Source organism: Sitodiplosis mosellana, unplaced genomic scaffold, assembly GCF_009176505.1.
Source record: "Sitodiplosis mosellana isolate CC-2019 unplaced genomic scaffold, AAFC_SMos_1.0 Smas_scaffold_6165, whole genome shotgun sequence".
Lineage (NCBI taxonomy): Eukaryota > Metazoa > Arthropoda > Insecta > Diptera > Cecidomyiidae > Sitodiplosis > Sitodiplosis mosellana.
In genome coordinates this window covers 114,658-126,119 of record NW_022601406.1, presented here as the reverse complement: position 1 = coordinate 126,119, position 11,462 = coordinate 114,658, and the positions used below count along the sequence as shown (strand labels likewise).

At 34.1% G+C, this 11,462-nt stretch overlaps 1 protein-coding gene across 3 annotated transcripts; it reads left to right on the top strand.

The window, feature by feature from the left end:
- LOC129574609 (sialin-like) lies at positions 1–4,436 on the top strand. Of its 3 annotated transcripts, none has more exons than XM_055456840.1 (8): positions 1–1,806; positions 1,884–2,044; positions 2,192–2,434; positions 2,751–3,056; positions 3,127–3,252; positions 3,544–3,700; positions 3,827–4,068; positions 4,171–4,436. In XM_055456840.1, exons 1-8 carry the CDS (start codon positions 1,749–1,751, stop codon positions 4,345–4,347), a joined length of 1,470 nt encoding a protein of 489 aa, XP_055312815.1. In that variant the 5' UTR covers positions 1–1,748; the 3' UTR covers positions 4,348–4,436. The 3 variants fall into 3 exon arrangements, with proteins under 3 accessions (XP_055312815.1, XP_055312814.1, XP_055312816.1); XM_055456839.1 differs by having other exon boundaries at positions 1,515–1,806; positions 1,869–2,044; XM_055456841.1 differs by lacking the exon at positions 2,192–2,434 and having other exon boundaries at positions 1,515–1,806; positions 1,869–2,044.
- The last annotated feature ends 7,026 nt before the right edge of the window (positions 4,437–11,462 follow it).

Genomic DNA, 11,462 nt, shown 5'->3' with positions numbered 1-11,462 from the left:
AGTATTTTTGTGAAATTTCATCAATAGTGTGCTTTCAAAAATAGTCAACAGTGCGCTTTGTGACACTAGCCAATGAACCTAAAATACATTGGCATTCAATAGAAAGGCTGGTTTCAAATCATAAAAATCGACTAAAAATGGCCATTCAGTGAATATTTCAAGTCAGTTTTTAGCATTTCGACAATAATTCATTTCATTCGTTTCTTCATACATTTCCTTGAATTAAATTCCGAATTAAAAATAAGAAAGAATTTTAATGTAACGTCTGAACATTGCTAGAACTAGTCGGATTCTTTGCTTCATAGTTATGTATTGAAGCATCTCATTTCAACAAACAGAAAGTATCGTTGGCAACAAAGAAACGCTCTGAATTTAGGAGCATTAGATTATAATTTGTTTTTAATCATTATCAATAAAACTAGCAATTTCGTTTGTACTATTTGAATAGGCCACTTCCAAGAATATTCGATGATATTGTGTTTCAACAAGAAGTGTTCGGATAGAAAGAGAAAATTAGTTTAATTTCAACAGAGCCTTGTAATTTGGCGCCGTAATATACTACTTCTAAGTTTCTCGACGCATCGATATAATTTGCAATTAGAAAAAAAAACAAGTCGTGGGAAGCATTTTCTTCATTACTTTATTAATAGAAGTAGTAATTAATTTGTTTACTCAAAAAAAGGTTAATGTAGTTATTCAAACAGATAGAGTTTCTTCAGGAAAAAGGCAGACATCCGGGCGCAGACTAAATCTTTAGACCACAATCTTTGGTTTTATTTTGGAATGTGGCAAAAATCACAACAAATTCCAGTAGCTTAACTAGACTTGTCGACTACGATGACATACGATAACCACGATATGAACGTGAATTCAATTTTTGCTTGATAAAATACTATCTGTTCAATTTGTTATGTTGAACACTTGGATAGATTATAAAAATGATCAAATTTTTTTGATAATTTTTCTGATTAAAAAATTGAAATGTCTTTTTTCAAACTTTTTCCTAAGACAATCGTTAGACGAATCCCTTTGTTCAAATCCCGTTTTTTACTTGTCAACAATCATAATTTTTATCATATAATCACAAAGAGCAAAGCATCCAAATTTGTTTCACCCATTCAATATCCAAACAAAGTTTGGCCACTCGCCCGATTCAAATGACGTCTGTATTTATTGTTTAATTGTTGATAAGTATGTGCTTTGACGCCGACAACCAGAAGTGCCCAGCACAAATTGTGTTGATATTAATCACGCAATCTAAAACGTCTTGCATTCTGTGGCAGTGAAGTCATTGCTCATGACAGTTGATTGTTATCGCTCGTTCTATTGCTCTTTCTTGCTCATTCTTCTCTCTGGACTACACTCCGTTTCGTGATTGTAAATGAATTTGCATTTGTAATGATTTTCACAGGCGGCTCTATGATTAAAAAGCAACTGAAATTACTCATTGAAATTCATTTACGTTCAAACTGTAATGATACCATTCACTCACTCGAGTTCGATAGGTGATTGAGAGAGAGTGATAGGTTTTCCCATTTGAAACGGTGCATCGTGTGTTGGAAATTCATGTAACTAGTGATTTTTGGCACGAATATAACGCACCCGGTAGATTTGCATCCAACGATCGCACAGAAACATTTCCAAATCACGTCTCAGTTTCTCTTGGGATGAGAAGAGGTTCTCATGTGATTTGTTTTCCCGATAATTCTGGGCTAAAGTGATTTTTGTTCCGTAATTTAAAAAGAAAAATGGTTGGCTCCAGCAATATGGACAAAATGCCGAAAGTTGATATAAACGATACGAATCGTAAGTGAAAGAGGTTCAATCAGAATAAGAGAACCTTCAAATGCCAAAAATAATAATCGAAGATTTGGCTTTTCTAGGACCATTTCCACCAACGCGTCTCACCATCGCTCTTATGTTGTTTGCCACAACATTCGTTGGGTATATCATTAGAGTGAATTTATCAATCAGTATTCTTGGCATGGTTCGAACACAACAAATTGTTAATCAAACGGAAAATCAGAAATATGATCTGCCGGATGTAAGTGTTTGTGATTCTCATCACATTGCACAGTGGAAATAAGTTTTTTTTTTCATGGAAAATAGCGAAGAAAAGACTAGATGAATATAAAATAGAATGAAGCAGTGAAGCAAAAAAAAAACAGTAACAATTTCCTCGTATTTCCAGTATGGGCCTCGTTACAATTGGTCAAATTCCCAGCAGAATCTTGTTTTGAGCGCATTTTTTTGGGGTTTGATGGGAACACAGTTGATCGGTGGACTGTTGAATCAACTGTTGGGCCCACGGATTGTCGTTGGAACTTGCCTCGGTTTGACTGCCATTTTTACAGCGTTCGTTCCATTAGCAGCTGAATTATCATCATCGATGTGGGCCGTATTTTCTGTTCGACTGTTCCTTGGTGCATTGGCCGTACGTTGAATTTCCGTTTTAAAATCGAATGAAAATTAAGTGAAACAAATGAAGAGAGAAAATAATAGAGAAAATCTAGAAGAAGTGAAAAATTGAAGAAAAAATACTCAATGAAAAGTGCAAAAGATTCACAGCAGAACGTGGAGGGAAAAAAGGCAAAACAAATTAGAGAAAAAAGAAAATAGTAAAAATGTGAAACGATAAATGGCAACGAAGTGTCAGTTATTCTCTGAAAAATAAAAAATAATAATATTAATAATGCCAAACGGAATGTAATTACCACGCAATTACAATGCAATTTTATTTCTATTTCCAGGGTATTATGCAGCCAGGAACACAAGCGGCAATAGCATCTTGGGCACCACCCCAAGAGACCGGAAAATTTGTATTCACTTCAATCGGTGGAACACTTGGAACGGTGCTAACATGGCCATTTGTTGCATACCTAATGACCCATCTCGGATGGGTTTATGCATTCTATATACCAGCTACAATCGTGCTGTTCACAACGGTGCTCTGGTTTTACACCGTTTACAATTCACCGGCTGAACACCCGCGAATCAGTGAGTTAGAAGTGAAATACATTGAAGCATCACAAGGCAATACGGTTTCCCGTACTCAAGTAATTAAATCTATTGAAAGCGCATTTCTTATTTGTTTCTGAGGTTAAATTTTTCATTTTTTTCTTTCAGAGAGGGTTACCGCCGATCAAATGTATTCTTAAATCCGTTCCATTTTGGGCGCTTCTTTTCTTGCATTTTGGGCACATGTGGTCGTTTTATTTCTTGCTGGTTGCGGCACCTAAATATCTAAATGAGGTAATTGAGATGATTTCGTTCATTTTGCCTTGTTTTGGAATGAAAAATAGTTTGTTTTGAGCGAATTTCGGTATATTTTGACGCTATAACTTTTTGGAAAGAACTTCTTTGTGTTGAGTGTTCGAACCAATCATAATCATAACATTAAGTTGTGATTGCATGTGAAATTGCCTAATTGGATTGACAATTTCAATTTCAAATGACCCATTTTCTTAAATGTAACAATTTTTGGTGTTTTCATCTGGCTAATTAGCAACAATAATTAATTTTATGATTCTAAACCGTTTGTAGGTATTGAAATTCGATTTAGAAAAGGCCGGTTTCTTGGCCAGCGCACCTTATTTGAGCCGTTTCATTTGTGGATTTATATTTGGCTCAATATCCGACTATTTAATCAAGCATAAACTGTTATCAGTTACCACAATTCGAAAGAGTTTCAGTTTATTCTGTAAGTATTTCACTTAATCATGCCTAAGTTTGCCTAATCTTTTGTTTCCATATCATTTGAAAAAAACTTTAATTTTCTAATAAAACCTACTTCAATAATGCTTTTTCATTCATTCCAAATATTTAGCACATATCTTACCTGGTTTGTTGTTGTTCAGTTTACGTTTTGTCAGCGACAATCCGATCCATTGTGTAATTTTAATTACCATCGCGATGGGCTTTAACGGTGCAACGACGGTCGTTAACCTTGCCAATGCGTTAGACCTAGCACCGAACTATGTGGCCACACTAAGCGCAATAATCAACACATTTGCCACTTCAGGTGGTATCATTGCACCGGTAGTTGTTACTTATTTCACTCGTGAACATGTAAGTGTAATTGATTTTACCTTCAATGCCATTGAGCACTTTTGGTTGGTTTTGCATATGAATGGATGCTTAAAATGTTATTAAAAAAAATCAAAATTTCAGAACACAACCAACGAATGGAACCAAGTGTTTCTCATTTCATCCGCTCTCTATGTGACATCGGCCATTGCGTTCATGTTCTTTGGCAGTGGGAAAGTGCAAGACTGGAATGACGATACGTATAAAATTAAACGAGATGCCAAACGAAAATTGCGTCAATCCGACGAAAGTCACTTTTAGCATTAATTTGCACGTACGCGCGTGTGTTAACCTATTCAATTTGTATAAAATATTTAATTTTTAATAAATAAAACCGCAACTATTACATATTTATTACTTTGTACTCGCAAATCATACGCGTCAGTTATTTGTATGCAAAAAATACAATGTTCATCGCGTGAAACAGATGTTGATTGCATGTAATCAAACCCAAACAACGAGAAGCAAACAAAACAAACAAACTTCACAGCAAGATAAGCATGACGAAATGATCCGTTAAATCATGAATTATTTAAATTTAAAGAAAAATACAAAAAATTAATCAGTGTTAATTTGAATATCAAATTCAATGGGCCCGTATCGCTATAACGAGTCGTACATCCGCCTGAGGCGATGTTGATACAGCAATACGTACGAAAAGCGTAGTCATTTCGATAAGCATTTAATGAATGGAATAGTCTACATGAAAATAAATCAATACAACATGCCAAAAGATGCTTTAAAATGTCAACGTTTGAAGTAGCTCTTCATAATTAAACGTATTCGATCGCCAATTAATCAATTTTAACGTGTTATACGCGTTTCTTTTTTGACCAGTTTAAGCCAATTCGGCTATAATTTGAATTGATTTTTCCATATTTTAACCATAACTCGGTTATATTGATGCAACGTATTAGGAACATAAAGATGATATCGTAACAATAGCTACGCGCTACGCATAACATTCAGCTATTTATAATATTCTTCACATCTTTTCCTGTCCAAAATACTTTCTGGAATAACCTGTATGGTCATAATCTAATTTTATATGGAGAAACAAGTGGTTTTTAATAAATCGAAGATTTTTACCTTCGATTCAGAATGTTGTTGAAATGTAGAAAGTAGCTATTATTCAACGGGATGTCCATTGGTTGGACAACATTTTGGATAGAAAAAAAAAACATTTCCGAAATTCTATGTTCATTTTTTTGCTTGATGATGAACAAAGCAATTAATGGGATATTGATGAGATATGCAGTTTGCTGACTACACTCATTCAGAGTGAGCGCGTGGCGCCGCAACAGGTGGATATTCGTTATGACATTGCAAAGCTGACGGCGTACATCGGCCATTTATACGATTAATAAGCAATCCAACATTGAGCGTAGAAGGAAATAATCACATTTTGTTTGTTGCCATGAAGACTTTAATTATCCCATGGCGGTTGCTACGTCACGGATTTTTGTTGTGGTTTTACATTTGAAAGCAATATTCAACACGCACCCATATATACATTATATGACTAGTAAAGATATGGCAAAAAAGACCAAATTCCACCTGAGTTGGTATCTTATGGGACCGTTGCTGGCTCTAGTAACTCCTAAGAAGCGAAGAAAGTCAAGTAGCATTTTTAGCCATTCAAAAGCCATGTTTTACGGCTATTCTTTACCATTTGAATGGTCTTAAACCATTCCTCGTGAACCAGCAACCAACAATTGTCATCAATAGAGCTCAACTAACTCATGCGAGATTTGGCTACATTTTTTTCACTCTAAAATCTCCATACCCTTACTGGTGAATGAAACCCTATTTTAACCTGTTGATTATCATAGTTTTTGGCTGTGCATCAGCAACATGAAAAGAACAAACGTTCTGTTGCTAAATAATTATTGCTAAATAGCCGTGAATGTTTGAAGAATTTAGTTCTCCGAACTCGGAAGTTAAGTCGCAATATATTGGGATGCGTACATTGATTGGCGTGGTTGGTGCAGGATGTTCATAATGGACAAGGATTTTTTGCCTCAAAAATTTGGAAAAAAAGCAGTAAACATGAAAAACATGGACGAAAATTGTTTTAAAAACATCCAAAATCGGTATAATTTAGGCTAAATGACAGGCCATATTCAATTTTTCAATAGTTTATGATAGGTGGTATATAACATGTAAGTAGGTTTTTGTTGAATTTCTGAGGATTTTTTCCAAGGGGCAATCCACTCAAAAGTAATACATAATACCTGCGAAGTAATACGAAGTAATACTAGGTAAAAGTGGTATTACTTTTGATGAAGTAATACTCCTTTTAAAAATAATACTATTGTTTGAAAAAAGTAATACTAAAGTAATACAAGGTAATATTTACATTAGTATTACTTAAAGTAATACTAATACACAGTATTACTTTTGAGTGGTTTGCCCCCGATTTTTTCCCCTCGACATCTTTAACTTGTTTGTGAAATACCCCGTATGTTATCCTATATTCATGTGGAGTACACCACATTTGCAAGACGTAACGATTGTAAAATAATATATAAGTTTTGAGAGGTAACTAAACGGTAATTACATGGTAGTTAATCGGTGATTAATTGGTTGGTAACAAAATGAACAATATGAAAGAAGGCGCGATAAAACTACTATGAGTGAAATAAAGGAGTTTAATCTGTTGCCGGATCTTGCGAAGAAAAGTAGTGCTCAAATGTATCATCCAAAAAAAAACTTCGTCATGGCGAAGCGACCACTCAATCCTGAAAAGACATTACCAACGACTTTAGATTATTTGAGGCTGTGAGAATGAAAATGGCAATACAGGAATAAACATTCTAAAACGCATCAAGAAAAAAAAATTGCAAAAATGAATCATGAGTTCTGAATATGAAAAGTGAAACATGAATTTACATGGGCAGCATAGGAGGTTCATGGTTCACTTTTGCGAATTCAGAACTCATGATTCACTTTTGCGAATTTTTTTTTCTTGGTGCACTTCAGAATGTTTATTCCTGTATTGCCATTTTCATTCTCGCAGCCTCATTTTCAAACTGCTCTAACGATCCGACGAGATTGAAGTTCAAAATCTCCATATCAAAAATGGTGCTATTTCTATGAAATTGGCCGACAGGGACTCAATACGCTTGGATTGCCAACATTTAAAGAGAATCAAACTCTCTATTGGTATTCATGGGGCGAATTCGTGTTGTGTTTATTTTACTTCATGCTAGCTGGATATACTCTTCTCTACTATTTGTGACGTGGAGAATTTACCAAGGGTCTACCTTGTAATTTACTATTTCTATTCATATTACAGAGCAACATATTTTTTAGCGACAGGATTTCATGGACTTCATGTATTAATTGGAACAACTTTTGCTATTGTAGGCACGTGCCTGCTGGGACCTGCAATCGTCAGTTTTCCGTTCGTATGTTTAACCATTTCGACAGGTCGATATGGGTAAATAAAATCAAAAATAAATTGAGTCCAAATATTCATATGTAAATATATATACTGTACTGTAGGCTACATTCATGGATCATTTTTGGAGTTGTTAACATTATGCCCGAACGCCACGAAGATGAAACGTATTATGAAATTTGTTCGAAGCAAATGGACAAGTCCATAAAAAATGTTATCATCCGATTGGCGGTGATGATGGGTGCGTTAGAATACTAAACGGAACAATCCGATTGACAATCGGCGATTGTATTGTACCAATTTGATCTTGGGAGTAAAAACATCGGGCACTGAGGTGAAGATCCCATTCAGCGAAGCGAAATCAAATGCGGAATACATGGGCAATTTTATACTGCAATCTATTGTCACTCTTTAATCCTTTTTTGGCTACATCAGCAAGTTTTCACATGATTTCCATTGCTACTACATAATTGAAACAACATTTTTATTTATTTGTTTTAATTTGAAGTGTTTTATTCATTTTTTTCTTCAATCATTTTGGCTTTGAAGGTATGGAAGTGGCAATGGAAATGGTAATTGTATCGATGACTACTGCAACAAAACTAATTCGCCGTGATTACCAGAAATTCAATCAGGAGATGGCAATTTTGATGAGAGGAAAGTACGGTTTACATTTAGAAACATCTTAGAGCAAATCATGGACACTGATTTGTATGAATCGAATTTTCATGGTTTATGTTTATTTTAGTTGGTTAATAATTCGTTTGAATGTCTGCAGTTATGTAATCAACCTTGCTAATGGATGGTATTGGCGATCGTTGATGGCTCCGATCGCATTCACATATGGTATTGCAATGTCATTTTTCCGTGAATACGCGGTACGTTTTTCATTGTGTTTTCAATGTTATTTTCGTTTGATTACAAATGAATTATGTGTTTATTTGAAATAATGATGTTTGTATTTCAGTTGAACTTTCTCGCTGGCTACTTCATGGCTGTTATATCATCGGTGCAATTGTATTTCTTGTGCGAGGCTGCTGAAACTTTTACGGTATTCATTTTCTTCTTTCATGGGTGCAAATGACTTACATTTCTTACAGGCTTTACAATTCTTCAATTGTGTTTTCGTTTTTGTATGATTTTTTTTTTCTAATTCGTTCAAGAATAATGGAACTAACGAAATCCTGTACAATAGCAAATGGTACGCAATGAACATCAAAAGGCAGAAGGACATAATGCATTTGATCAACCGCCGACAAAATAGAGTTTCTCTCTCGATTGGACCATTTTCAGAGCTCAACATGGAAACTTTCTTCATCGTAAGTAAACAGAAAACAACAATTTCTTTGGAATTTTTTTTTAATCGAATTTTCAAACTATCAATTGATTACTTACATTGAACATTCTATGGTCCTCTTTTGCTTAATTCCAGATAGCAAAGAAGATCTACTCATTATGTTCTTATTGCAATTTTTAGAGGGTTGACGTGTCAAACACAATCCACAACTCTTGATTGATGATTGATTCTGATGGTTTTTGTACTTTTTATCCCAATTTTTTTTTTCATTTTTTTTATGACAATTGTGTGCATCATACCTTATGCATGAATATTTCACCTATTGTCTTCCACATATTTATAAATTTGTTATTGTCAGTTTCCAAAAAGTTTTGATTTTTCTTATTCCAATCTAATCAGTCATCCAATGTCCATACACGTTAATTTACTTCCCTTTGATTCACTCTCCGCCTCCTCTTGCCTCCAGAATATTTTTGTGTGCAATGAGGTACGCAAAAAAATATTGTAGAAACACATTTTACCGTGTTAAAATTTAGTGAATCAACGAATTGATCAAATATTCAGCGATTTTTAACAGTATATGTCGGTGTTCAGCAACATGTTCAATTTTGTTTTTTCTTCATAGTCATTTTATCGATTCCAGTGAATTGGTTAATGATTTTCCCTAAAGTAAAACACAATTCACAATCTCAGAGTACATTTTTGACGTAATAATCCATAAATCGATATAAAACGCAGCACTTTTATTGCCAACGACTTTTGAATGTTACCCTTGTAATTAGTAGGAGAAACAAGCATATGTTTAAATCAATTCAATATCACGAACGCAACAAAACCTTTAGATATTTAATGAACTTTTCGCTATTGTTTGAGTTTATAAAAAATGTGCTTAATGGAGTTTCAAGTATCTCTGTTGAGCCTGAAGAAGCACAAAATATTTAGCTATTCTCAAACACTCAAATTGTCGTTAGTAAAACACACTTATACTCGTGTTGTTAGCGGTCTTCATTTTGCTCTCCTCGAAAATGCACTGACTCTGTGGAAAATATCACTTTTTTATTTAGGCCGGGAAACCAAACAATTTGCATCAATGGAGTATGATTGATTATCAATGACGATACTGAACGCTTATGAACATTTCCAAGTGTTCATCATTACTGACAAAATATTATCTAGGGTTTTATATACAAAGTATACACGATTTATACACGTTTTGATAAATGCAAGTTTTTTTTCACATATATTCCCGTCTATTTGGACGTGTTTCTGAGTATTTAGAATTTATATGCAATGATTTAGAAATATTCCCTTTGTTTGGAAAAATGCAATTTTTTTTTCATTTTTTTGCAAAATAAATACTTTCCGTACCTTGGATATTGAACGGAGATTTTTTTTAGCAAATTGGTTTGAAAAAAGAAAAAGAAGACAAAAGTCAAGAAATATTTATTGTTATTTACATCAATCGGTTACATTTTGAACACATAGCATAGACATTAACATCGAAGTAAAATATACAGGTTTGATGATATCTTTAGAATAAAAAAAACAGAAATTACTCCACAATGATTTAAAATCAACAATATTTTTCATCAACTCTAATAAACATTTCATTTTATTTCGCTAGATGGAGCACAATATCGAGCCTATTTTCGATCTGAAGCAGCTGTTTCGACTACATCAACTGGGGTTGAAACAATTATTTGACTTAGAGCATGTGTGCGTGTTTGTGTATGTTTACTAGCAGTTATGATCGACCAAAAAAAATCTTCATAACATTTTCTCTCTTTTGTTTTTTCAACACAGCTGTTATTTGTGTATCGATCATAGTAAATTAATTAAAACAACAAATTGAAACTCAGCGTAAGAAGTTTTGACGAAATAAGCCATAAAATTTAAAAACAATTGAATTTATTGTGAGTTTTTAATTCAAAGGATACAAGATATTGGCTGAATTTTGCGAACAATTTACGTTTCGCATTTGAAAGTGTGAGTGTTTTAACCCAGGTTTTAACAATGGCATTTCATTGTTTTCAAATCACGATTAAAGATTTTGTTTATCTGAACTACCAAAACAAAAACATACACATAGAATGTAATTTATTTTTCACAGAGAACACATGGACCCTCCCGCACATGATTCACCAAAAAATCTTCTGAATGTCCTGATCGATGACTGTATCGACGAAATCTTTCGTCGCATACTTTGTTTAGAAGATTTTCTCAACATGTCGGAAGTTTGTCAACGATTTCAAAAAAGTGCAGAAAACTGTTTCCGAGCGCAGTTCAAATTTGTGTATCTGTTTGAAAGCTATCGACAAGAGGCTATATGTATACCTTCGACACGGGCAATTGCACTTCTAAACACGTTTGGACCATCAATTCAAGGACTGCAATTCCGAACTACATCAGATGAAGAACACAATGATGAAATATTCGAATCAATCGTAAAATTCACCAGCAAAACACTAAAAGAATTAGATATTGACTACCACACCATCGATTTTGAACAACTCCATTCCCTGCTTTGGAAATTTTGTGTTTGAGTTCAGCTAGGGTATGTTCAACTGTGGTAAAAAACTTCGAACAGGTCGTCTCACACTTAAAAGAATTAAGCATAGCACATATAGATCCAAGTTGTTTCATACGAGAATTTCCGCGATTGGAGATGTTTAGGAT

Excerpts from the sequence above, each read along its gene's own strand:
- LOC129574609 (XM_055456839.1), top strand. The coding sequence starts at position 1,749 with ATGGTTGGCTCCAGCAATATGGACAAAATGCCGAAAGTTGATATAAAC. Across the intron at positions 2,435-2,750 it reads TGTTCCTTGGTGCATTGGCC|GGTATTATGCAGCCAGGAAC; the intron begins GTACGTTGAATT and ends TTCTATTTCCAG. Across the intron at positions 3,057-3,126 it reads ATACGGTTTCCCGTACTCAA|AGAGGGTTACCGCCGATCAA; the intron begins GTAATTAAATCT and ends TTTTTCTTTCAG.